Source organism: Sinocyclocheilus rhinocerous, unplaced genomic scaffold (genome assembly GCF_001515625.1).
Source record: "Sinocyclocheilus rhinocerous isolate Xijiao unplaced genomic scaffold, SAMN03320098_v1.1 scaffold926, whole genome shotgun sequence".
Taxonomy (NCBI): Eukaryota; Metazoa; Chordata; class Actinopteri; order Cypriniformes; family Cyprinidae; genus Sinocyclocheilus; species Sinocyclocheilus rhinocerous.
Genome location: NW_015648536.1, coordinates 1,051,652 through 1,063,572, shown reverse-complemented (window position 1 = coordinate 1,063,572; position 11,921 = coordinate 1,051,652). Strand labels below are relative to the sequence as shown.

Here is an 11,921-nt window from a genome sequence, read left to right as displayed (position 1 = left end):
TGACCCTTATGACTGGTTTTGTGGTCCAGGGTCACATATACTGAAATGAAAAGAAGGTGTAATCTTATTGTTACTACAGTATTACCATTAGGGTTCACTCGGTAGTCTACACTTGGCAATGTGATCTCCTGCTGGTCCTCTTCCTCTTCAGGACTCCGTTCCACTGTAAGCTCATAAAGCTTGAAGGAGATCAGGTCATGGTTATCTAGAAACAAAACATGCAAAAAATGAATAAAAAATAAAATAAAAAAATGAATAAATAAAATTACAAATAAATAAATAAAATGCTAGTAATTCCTATCGGTTATAAAAAAAATAACATTACATCTAAAGAACGTAAACCACTATGTTTCCATTTCCAGGGAACAACAAAATTATTTTACATTTATTTTATATTATTTAGCTAAGTATACTAGCAGTGATGGGTTTACTGGCCCTTGTTTCTATCATTTCCATCAAGTAATTTTCAACATTAGAGAAGATGTGGAGCTCTTGAACTGGTAAATGGAAACATATTTTATTATCATGTTTTTAATGTAAAATACATAAGAGCAAAAAGCCTCTCCAGACACTCTTTTTTGTGAATGCAGACAGATATTATATTGCTCTTAAAATTGATTACTATGTCTGATGAAAAAATATTGGGTGAACTGATTGAAATCTTGTTTAATATACAAACTGATATTATAACTTAGTTTATGTTTTTTAATTAGTGTAACATTAATTCTATGGAAATGTTAGGATTGGCCCAAAATGAGTATGATTTGCATAAGATCTGAATATCTGCTGGACTAAAATGGAGTGACGCAGGTCCAAACCTGATAAATCTCCAGTGGCTGATGAAGCGCCGAAGTAGTAACCTTGTGGCAGCCTCACTCCAGGCATATCCAGGCAGTCCTTCCACTCTTGCTTCCCCTCGATATCTGTCATCACCTGAAAGGCAGAACAGCAAATGGAGGTGCATACAGAACTAAAGGCTGCTTTCCAACATCCGTCTAAACAACACTTCCTTAATCTCAATCATCAGAAGACAAGCACATTTAACCTCTCCCTTGTTATGAGCATCAGCTTAGCAGTATGAAAGACTGGTTTAGCAGTGCATGTATGTATTTGTCTTTGTCTGAACTAAGAAACACAGAATGTAAAGATGTTTCTTACTGTGAGTCTGTTCTTCATGTATCTGATCAGGAGGAATGTGTCATATTCAACATTACGAACGTGAACAGCGCAGCCACCAAGATCAGTAAGCCGTCCGTCACGGTCATGATCATATGCAACACTCCCGTTCCCGACCATCGCAGAGATAAAAGGAAACGTTCTCTGAATGAGAGACAGAAATTAAACGGGCTAGATTATTACTGTTTTTAACAGGTGAAAAAAAAATAAATAAATAAATGTGGTGATATACCTCATGCTGCTTGTCATCATTGGGATAAGTGTCTACAAAAACACCCAGACCTGTAAAAAAGTTTGCGTTTCCAAACACTTGACCTAGAGGAAAACACAGAATATAAAAAAAATTGCATCATAGTCATATCACGGAGTATCAATATTTTGAAGATTTGCAATATTGATGATCTCGTACCATTTTGCATTCGCTCTTTGGTCAGCCATATTGCAAGGCCGTCCCCATTCAGGTTCTTCTTGCCCTCACCATGGATCTTAAATTGTACTCGGAGCTCCCAGTCCCTGAGGTAACAGGGCTGCACACACAAACACACTGATGAACAAGCCTGACTATTACCCATTGTCTCAAGAATCTCTTTGTCTAAAAGGGTGCTGATTAATAGCTTTGTCTAATTGGTGGCGTTTCAGGTTTTCTTGTCATTCAGACTCACAATACGACTCCATACAGCTCCTTGTCTGCTCTGCAAGTCTGGTGTCAGCCGTATGTGTTCAGGCATGATCATGGTGTTTCCCATGAACTCCCAGTGTGAGGAGCTGGAGGAGCCCAGTCCTGTGTACATACATCAACATTTCACACAAAATGTATATGCATACTATATGTATATATAGCAAACATTTATTTATTTATCTCCCTCAAGCTGTAACTTGCTAGTAAACGCAATGGATAGTTCAAGATAAAAGTTGCTATAAATAAAACTGGATATACACATATGTGATGCGATATAAGAGATATCTCTTCAGTCAACATTTGACTGCATCCCAATTAAAAAAAAATGCTTTCTCTTTACTTATTCCTTGTCTAGCTTGTACTAATCTGAACTGAACTTTGTATAACGAGCACTTCCTGTGTTTATTTGCCTCTTTATGATGAACGTTGTATTCCTAAACTGTCAAGTCGCTTTGGATAAAAGCGTCTGCTAAATGAATAACTATAAATATTAATGTAATAAATACACAGAGTGCATATTGTTTAATAAAGCATATGAACCGGAATATCTAACTGTCCTGCACTTCCGCCCTGTGGATTTGTGACTAAATCACTGCAGTTGCGAAATAAAACTGCCACTGTTACGAGAGCAAGAAAAGGGCAACAAACAATACCAAAAGAAATAAAGGACACAGTGGCCCTCCTAACTGTAAACCTGTGGTCTCATTTAAATATTTTCTTTCTAACTAGTTGACTTAAAAACAGGTGTAACTTCTGGCAGGGCACCGGTTTAACGTCACTGAGGGAACAGGAATTGGCGCTTACCTTGGTATGGCTTACTCAGCGAATACTCTCGCTTGAGAAATTCGTAAGTGGTATCTTCATATGTGTTTTCGCCTGAGCTACTACTCGTAAAAGCGAGTATTAATACGAATAACGTAGATAATCTAATTTTGTTTGCCAGACTGTACGGTAAATCCATTACTGTTGTGTAAATAGTCCCGTTCAACTTCATCACGATGGTCGCCATTTTTCCTCGCTCACTTCAAAATGCCCGCCCCTTGCCGCTATTCGTCTATTTTCATTCGTGCTCTGCAATAAGTGGTTTACAATATTGTCAATCAGTTTTTCGACCAATCACCGTTTTCCATGCATTACGTTTGGTGAGTATGTGTGCCAATAAAGTAAGTGAATCCTGAGAAAATATAATGCTAAAAGGTTATTTAAAATGCTATTTTAAATCTGAGTTCTAAATCTAAACTTAAATCCAGATGTTTATTTTTAATTTACCTATCTATACTATTATGCAAATTGTCATATCCCTAGGCTGTGTTTGTTTGGCAGATAAGCAAATGTTTGTTATTCAAATAAACTGAATTCTAAGCTCACACTTTTTACTTGGCGTATATTACTGGCGTATATTTAGGCTTTATTGTCTGTTGTTTTTTTGTTTTGTTTTTAATATTGCACAAATGTGATGATATTTTGAGAAATTAAGAGGGCTCTGACCTAGTTATTTTAAATCAGCATACAAAGATCTTTAAAAATAAATGTCAAAATACTCTACATTTTAAACATTAACATAGCCTAAGTTAATTTCTGTGCATATTCGTCTGGTGAGCAGATATAACATAAGTCGCTTCTTAAACTGCATAGGCTGCTTAAGGAGAAATCGATCCGTACAAGACATAGAAATGTATAGTTCTTGTGGCAGAATTTCAGTTGTGAACAGTCCATGTCCATTTATTGTTGTTAATAAAATAAGTGCCTAAAGACTCGATAAGCAATTGATTAAACGTGCTCTTCTTGCTACGGAAGTAAACTAGGACACTCACTGCTGCAGTCAGACACAATGATGAATTATCCTAATGTTATATGGATAAGCAAATGTTTGTTATTCAAATAAACTGAATTCTAAGCTCACACTTTTTACTTGGCGTATATTACTGGCGTATATTTAGGCTTTATTGTCTGTTGTTTTTTTGTTTTGTTTTTAATATTGCACAAATGTGATGATATTTTGAGAAATTAAGAGGGCTCTGACCTAGTTATTTTAAATCAGCATACAAAGATCTTTAAAAATAAATGTCAAAATACTCTACATTTTAAACATTAACATAGCCTAAGTTAATTTCTGTGCATATTCGTCTGGTGAGCAGATATAACATAAGTCGCTTCTTAAACTGCATAGGCTGCTTAAGGAGAAATCGATCCGTACAAGACATAGAAATGTATAGTTCTTGTGGCAGAATTTCAGTTGTGAACAGTCCATGTCCATTTATTGTTGTTAATAAAATAAGTGCCTAAAGACTCGATAAGCAATTGATTAAACGTGCTCTTCTTGCTACGGAAGTAAACTAGGACACTCACTGCTGCAGTCAGACACAATGATGAATTATCCTAATGTTATATGTTTTTTTTTTTATTATTACGAAATAAATGCAATCCATCTTGTAGAGAGGCGTTTGACATTTCAAACTGTCTGCAGTTTAATTTACTCTCCACTAGAGGTCACTAGAGGACTGGAATTGCTTGCTCACACAGCTCTTGTATTTTGAGTTACAGAATTTTTATTTCACCTTCGATTATTAGTTATACACTCTGCACTCAAATCCTCGCTACTTGTGGATTTCTTAAGCGCAAATTCTTCCTGTGTCACAAATCTACACAGATTTAAAACAGCAATGGGTAACTTAAAGGAGGGAATACCTTGACAAAATACTGGTGGCAGCATGAGAGGAGGTTAATAGACCTGCATTTTAGCCGAGCAGTTCCTTCAGCTGTTTCAGAATATGATGTCTGGCCCATTTTGGTGGGTGTTCATGAAGTTATTAGGTTTCCTTGTTGAGTCCAACCTGTAACTGTATACAGTGGCAGGTCGCACTGACTGTGCTAGCAGACAGCATGCTGAAATAAAGTGTGGCTTGGAGTTTGATGCTCTTTAGACTATAATCAGAGGGAAACATGTTCACGCCTAAGCTTTCATACCTAATCAGGCAAGACAGAGAATACCATTTATACCAGCTCAGGCTACTTCACTGAGTTGCCCCCTCTGCTCTTCCCACACACTCTGTTTTCCTCTATCAGGCTTATGAAGGCTTGATTACCAGCACTGTAATGAGTACAACCCAGCTATGCAAGTCAAAATAAGACAGTAAAAATAAAATAAAACAATAAAATGAAATAAAAATAAATAAAACGAATCTATGAAATTACAGTGAATCAGCAGTATTATTTAAAATGATATTATATTTATTTAACTTTTTTATTTTGTTTTACAACAAAAAAAATCCTGATGAAGGTCATGCGACCGAAACGTAGTCAATAAATATTTTGATAATTGTTGCATAGATAGTGTGTGCGGGATTAGTTTTTTGACCTGGTTGGTCTTTGTCTCCAACGCACCTATCTATTGTCGTCAGGTGTGCGGAGTTTAATTGTTAAATCATTTATAATGTAAAAATGTATAATTTAGAGATTTTATTAGAAAGTTCTGCTTTGCATGTAGCTTGATTGCATTTCTTTCTTATCAATTGGTGATAGTGTTTTTCTCAAATCAAAGCTTAGGAAGAAAAACGGTCACAGATTAATTTTAATGCAATATTCCGACCTTAAGAAGGGTAACAAAGTGTAGAAAATATTTGAATTAGTCATAATTTCTCTATATATCACAGATATAAAATCAAAAGTGGAATACCCCAAGAATCTATGTGCATCCAAGAAAATGTAATATCATAACACAATTTAAAAAGGTTTTACAGCCAAACCTTTCTTTTAAATCTTTTGAATCATGAATCTTTGCTTTTTTTGATCCTTGCATTTCTCTTTCTCTGTTCCATGATTAACATGTCTTGTCTTTGCCAGACCTTTTCATTCATCAAGATACAAGATAAGAAGGTGTAAAACTAGGATTATGGTGCCAGAAAATTCCTAACGACCAGTTTCTGAGCAAAGGTATCCCAATTCAAAGTATGTTTCTCATTCTCGCTTACTGTACCACGGACGGACATCTGTTACAGAGACACAATATGCCTTTGGAATCAACAAATTCATTCAGTCTAGACAAACTAATTCCAAGTATGGATCACCATACTTGGCCACATGTCACGTCACTTTCACTTTTTCTATTGATTTTGACACATTTATGTGATGTTTTCCTAGAAGAGAAGTGAAACAATTAATGCCGATATGGGTTGAGTAAGGTTTACCAGTAAGTACATGTTCACCCACAAAAGTTTAACCCTTAAAAACGTTCTGTTGTCATTCAGTAAGTAGCAGCTGCTTCACTGGCCCTCATTCAGTGTAATCCATATTTGTGAGGTCAATATCACCTGCTGTTTTTATACTCCATTACCAATTACTCAGGCTCCATAATCCTGAATTTGAAACAGATCATTCCGCATCAAGCTGCACCTGTTCATATAGCACTGAGTTCGCTGAACACGTTATAACGAAGCGGAGCGTTTTAAAGGACATCTCCATTATATAAATGGTAATTCTTTTGGATATATTTTGTTTTTAAAGTAGGCTACACTGAGATATGGCCCACCTGTGAATAATTTGATCATAAATAAGCCTTAATTCTCTTTCTATAGCGGGTGTCACAGGAATATCTGCAGTTTGTATATCTCAGCGCAGACAGCAGACATTAAGAACACCTTCAGACATAAATTTTGACGCTGTTTGAATCAAAAGCCGTAATTCGAGGCAGGAAAGGGATCTGCTTGAGGAATGATTGGCCTCTTTGTGCTGAAGTGTCCTCAGTGCGCCTCTTCTTCCATCGAGGTGTTTGTGCTGACAAAAGAAAACGGAAGAGAAAGAGTACATTTCCTTAATTAAATAGCACCGCTCCAAACCCATCCTCATCAGAATGTCTCTCTCAATCAATAATTCACACCAATGGTGATTCCTTAAGTGTCTGTTAGTCAGTGAAAGTGCATGTTTTTATTTATTTAATTAACGGTATCTAAATAATTCCTTGTTCTAGCTCTTATTTTATTCTATGTAAATAATATAAAAGTAATTCTAAAAGAATATTTTATTAAAATGAATGTTTTCATACAATTGCAAGTTTATAATTGAAATAGTTTATCATTTAAAATAAATATAAAACTCTGGTTATTTGGTTAACCTGCTGTTAAGCTAAGGAATATTAGTATAATATCTCATCACTATGGTTAACACTTATTTCCTGAATCATCAAGCCTTTATTCACTCCAGATCTGCCGTCTTCTCCCAGAGGAAGCCTCCACTCACCTGTTATCTGTCTGCCGATTTTTACTGTTGACTTTGATCAATATGCCTCATTAACATTAAAGCAAGCCTGTCGTCTGTTCATTTTATTTATTTATTCCATCATACCGATGAATGCTGTGCTGACTGTCCTTTGGCTGTCTGGCTCTTTGACTTTTTTTCAGGGTACACTCTGTCCATATTTGACCCAAAGTTGGGTTGAAACAACCCAGCATTTTTTAGAGTGTAGAAACTTGTTTAAAATAAGACTTTTTAATGTTTTTGAAAGGTCTCTTATGCTCACCAAAGTTGCATTTATTGGATAAATAATATAGCAATACAGTAAACAGTAATAATAATAATTAAAAAAATTATTACATTTTAAAATAACAGCATTGTATTTTAATTTATTTAAAAATTTAATATTTTCAGCAGTCATAACTCCAATCTTCAGTGTAACACGATCCTTCAGAAATCATTCTAATGTGCTGATTTGGTGCTCAAGAAAAAAAATATCAGTGTTGAAAACAGTGATTAATATTTTTGTGGAAAGTAACATGATACATTTTCTTTTTCTCAGGATTCTTTGATAAATAGAAAGTTTAAAAGTGCAGCATTTATTTGAAATAGAAATCTTTTGTAATATTAATGTGTCTTTACTCACTTTTGATGCAGTCACGCCTCCAAGAATGCAATTGTTTTTAACACACACACACACACAAAATATTTTCAGTTTTTGTAAAAGTGATACATCTCGTGTATGTTCATTTTAGAGCCTTACAAATAGTTTCCACAAATGTTTATGGAGAGCCACTTCAAAGAGAAAACCGTTTCCCTCTTAGAGTCAACAATGAGTCTAGTGAAGAAAAGCCACTGCTGTGCAGGGACTGAAACTAGAATAAACGGGATGTTGGGAGACAATTGTAGGTTTGATGACAGATTCACAGGCAGACATGACAAATTCCAAACATTTCTCGAACTCTTAGATCCTACTGTGGTCTGAGTTAGACATGAAAACCTTCGTGCATGTGGTTCTGCACAACACAGTACAGAAGATACACAAACACACTCATGCATGCAATGATCATGAATGCTCACAGATGTCTTCAGCACAAGCCAAAAAAAAAAATATATATTTTTAAATCAATAGTTATATTCTATTTTAAATAAATGCTCTTTTTGTGAAGTTTCTAATCATTAAAAAAATAACTGTTTACACAAAAATAGTAAGTAAGCTGTTTTCATGCCATAGGAAAATAAAAAGTTTTTTTTTTTTTTTTTTTTACAGTTTAGGTTCAATGTTAGTGTGTGACCTTAAAGAGTGCATACCAAAATTTATAAACAAACACCAAAACAAATTAAAGGTATAAGAGTAATTATTGCTCTTTGTTTGAAGAGCTGGACACAACTATGTGCTAGTCGACCAGACCTTCACAGACAGAATATTAAGCAAGGCTCTTATTTGGTAAAATTTTGTTATGACAACTTGCAATTACAACAATATCATTCAGCACATAAAACATTTGTAAAACAACTACATTAGTCATAGTTAAATGGGTACCTTTTTTAAACTGAACAAATCTGACTTTCTTTTTTATGTAAATGTTTTAATAAAACTACACTGTACTGAAATCCATGATAGTTAAGCTTATGCTTTTCTGCCTTTCAATTCTTCTTTCACAGTGTACTTTGTCCTGACCCATACACTTTGGCAAATAAACACACCAAAGCCCTTGGACAGCTTAAATAAACATACTTTTATTGGCTTTATTGCATTGCAAAATCAATCCAGGCATTTTAATATAAAGGGAGTAAATCACTTGCCTGAAGCAAACAGAAATAGAAAAAAAAAAAATACAAGAGGCAAAGAGAAGGGAATCAGTTTTCACACATTAGTTTCACACAACTATTATCTTATTAAAAATATATGACAGAAGCCTCAAGGTCTTTCCGTATGACATGGAACAGTCTCCTCTGAAAAGAAAGAGGTATAGATTGCATGAAATGAGTGCTATATGTGAACACAAAACCAGTCTTAAGTCGCTGGGGTATATTTGTAGCAATAGCCAAAAATACATTGTATGGGTCAAAATGATTGATTTTTCTTTTATGCCAAAAATAATTAGGATATTAAGTAAAGATCATGTTCCATGAAGATATTTTGTAAATTCCCTACTGTAAATATATTAAAACTTAATTTTTGATTAGTAATATGCATTGCTAAGAACTTCATTTGGACAACTTTAAAGGCGATTCTCTCAATATTTAGATTTTTTTGCACCCTCAGATTCCAGATATTCAAATAGTGGTATCTCGGCCAAATATTGTCCTATCCTAACAAACCATACATCAATGTAAAGCTTATTTATTCAGCTTTCAGATGATGTATAAATCTCAATTTCGAAACATTTACCCTTATGACTGGTTTTGTGGTCCAGGGTCACATTTATCCATAATCTTAAAACATGTCTTAAAACGCATTCAGTCTTAACAGTACAATCAACTTGTTGAATTACTGTGCATAACAAAATCTGAAATAAAATATTTACATAAAAATATATCTGAAAATATTTATTTTTAAATATATAAAAAACAATATAAACAAATGTTATTTAAAAAGAAAATTTATAAAACAATATATTAAAAAACTTTATATATTTTTGCTTGGAAATACAGAGATTTTCCTTGCAGGAAGGATTTTGTAAGTATCTTGCTGCAGATACAGAAGGGATATATCAGTAATGCTGATTCATATTTAACGTACCTGATGAAAGAGCCTTTACAAAGAGATTTAATTCAAGGACATATCCAATAATAAAGTAAAAGAGTGCTATATATAATAGTTTAGCTGCATATTCATTCAGCATTTCAGATGCCTTGCTAGCACCTTTCTTCAGATTGTGCATCCGAGAACTAGTAAAATCACTAAGTAAAAACCTCTGCTGACTTTACTTTCAGTATACTGTAAAAAAAAAACCCTTACTGCTAAAATGCTTACTGTAGTAATCTTCAGGACACAGTACATACTTTTTTGAGCCGATTTACAGAAATATTCTGAGATTTTAAGAAATCTATATCAGATGCCGAATGACCCCCAAAGTAAACAAATGTTTACATCTAATTTAATTTACCCTTCCCTCTGTGTTCATTACCCAGATTCATGTTTAATACTCTAAGGACTACTACAGCTTTTAATCACAGGTTTACTGAGCCTGGCAGACCTTTCCTAATCTACCAGAGTAGGCTTTCACTGCTCAAAAACATCAATACTGTCTTTTTGGCGCGGGTGTTCATGGGATTAGCTGCGTTTTAATGAGCCGGATCCCCTGAGCCTTACACAACGGCCCCCAAAGAGCAGATTCAAAGCCAGTTTTCCCCAAAGAACGTGCAAACTTTTACATTTTTAAAACATACTTCAACAATGATCCCAGATAAGCTACAGAGTAACTCCCATTAAATCTTTTTGATTTCACTTCAGTTTTATTTATCATTACACACAGTGTAAAAGCCATCTTGGGATGGATGGTCAGCAAAGAGCTTAATTTGCATACATCAAATAAATAAACAAAAACACATACAAAAGATTTCAGCATTCTAGCGATTATATATTTGTGCTTAATATGAGGCAGATTATGGTTGCCGTATCTAAGCAAAGCCAGTATTAGAATAGTCTCAATGGTTCTTGAGGACCGTCCTTCATCTGAATGAAGGGACATTCAAACCTGCCAGTTATCATTGACCTTCTGACATCGATCAATGTTTGTGCAGGAAAAGTTGTATTTGATTCCCAAAGAGCAGATGAGGCAATGAAATTGATTTCTTTCTTTGTCAAGTACAATAAGAATACAATAGGATAAGATGTTTTTCTCATCGCCTCGTACAATGAGCCAAACAGTTGAAGCATTTCTCAAAAGAAATTCACAGAAATATCCTTCAGAACAGTATTTGTTGTCGTGAGTCTTTTTTTGTTGTTTGAAAATATGGATCACAAAATAATAATAAAATAAAAAATTAAATAATAATAAAAAATTGTTCACCATGGGCTTTGCTGGCTCTAATTTATTTTCAATAATTTATTTTGTTCTTTAGAGTGGGAATACGAACTTGAACCATTAAAGATTGATGTAACAATAATAGATCCAATTGTATAAGAATATCATGAGAACACAATATAAAAAAAAAAATTATAATAAATAAGTAGGACAAATGTTTAGCTTTTTCAAATGCAAGTATTCTTTAAAAAGATTAGCAATTAACCTGAAAGTGCTGAGAATGGTTCTCAAAGGCTCAAATCCTTACTGACAGAATATTTCATTTAGTCAGAAACTAATCATCTTCAAATATGTAACCCTGGACCACAAAACCAGTCATAAGTAGCATGGGTATATTAGCAATAGCCAAAAATACATTGTATGGGTCAAAATGATCAAATTTTCTTTTATGCCAAAAATCATTAGGATATTAAGTAAAGATCATGTTCCATAAAGATATTTGGTCAATTTCTTACCATAAATATATCAAAACTTAATTTTTGATTAGTAATATGCATGGCTAAGGACTTAATTTGGACAGCTTTAAAGGCGATTTTCTCAATATTTTGATTATTTTTTTCACTCAGATTCTAGATTTTCAAATAGTTGTATCTCGGCAAAATATTGTCCTATCCTAACAAACCATACATCAATGGAAAGCTTATTTATTCAGCTTTCAGATGATATACAAATCTTAAAATGCCTTTTTTAACCCTTATGACTGGTTTTGTGGTCTATGGTCACATATGTGTTCTCATAGACTGAACTCTCTGATCTATTAAATATTTATTTTTCTATTGTTATATATTATAAATTAATTCCTG

The 11,921-nt window shown here is 33.9% G+C and overlaps 1 protein-coding gene across 2 annotated transcripts in view; it reads right to left on the bottom strand.

Annotated features, from left to right (window-relative positions):
* The window catches only part of lman2lb (lectin, mannose-binding 2-like b), a 4,286-nt gene extending 1,391 nt beyond the window's left edge, over window positions 1–2,895 (bottom strand). For both annotated transcript variants that reach the window (XM_016514520.1, XM_016514521.1), the window contains exons 1-7: window positions 2,660–2,895; window positions 1,839–1,957; window positions 1,586–1,703; window positions 1,409–1,491; window positions 1,159–1,320; window positions 819–933; window positions 86–205 (exon numbers count right to left, since the gene is read on the bottom strand). In XM_016514520.1, coding sequence (XP_016370006.1) covers window positions 86–205; window positions 819–933; window positions 1,159–1,320; window positions 1,409–1,491; window positions 1,586–1,703; window positions 1,839–1,957; window positions 2,660–2,864 — 922 coding nt within the window. In that variant the 5' untranslated portion in view covers window positions 2,865–2,895. The remainder of the gene's footprint in view (window positions 1–85; window positions 206–818; window positions 934–1,158; window positions 1,321–1,408; window positions 1,492–1,585; window positions 1,704–1,838; window positions 1,958–2,659) is intronic.
* Between the last annotated feature and the right edge of the window lie 9,026 nt (window positions 2,896–11,921).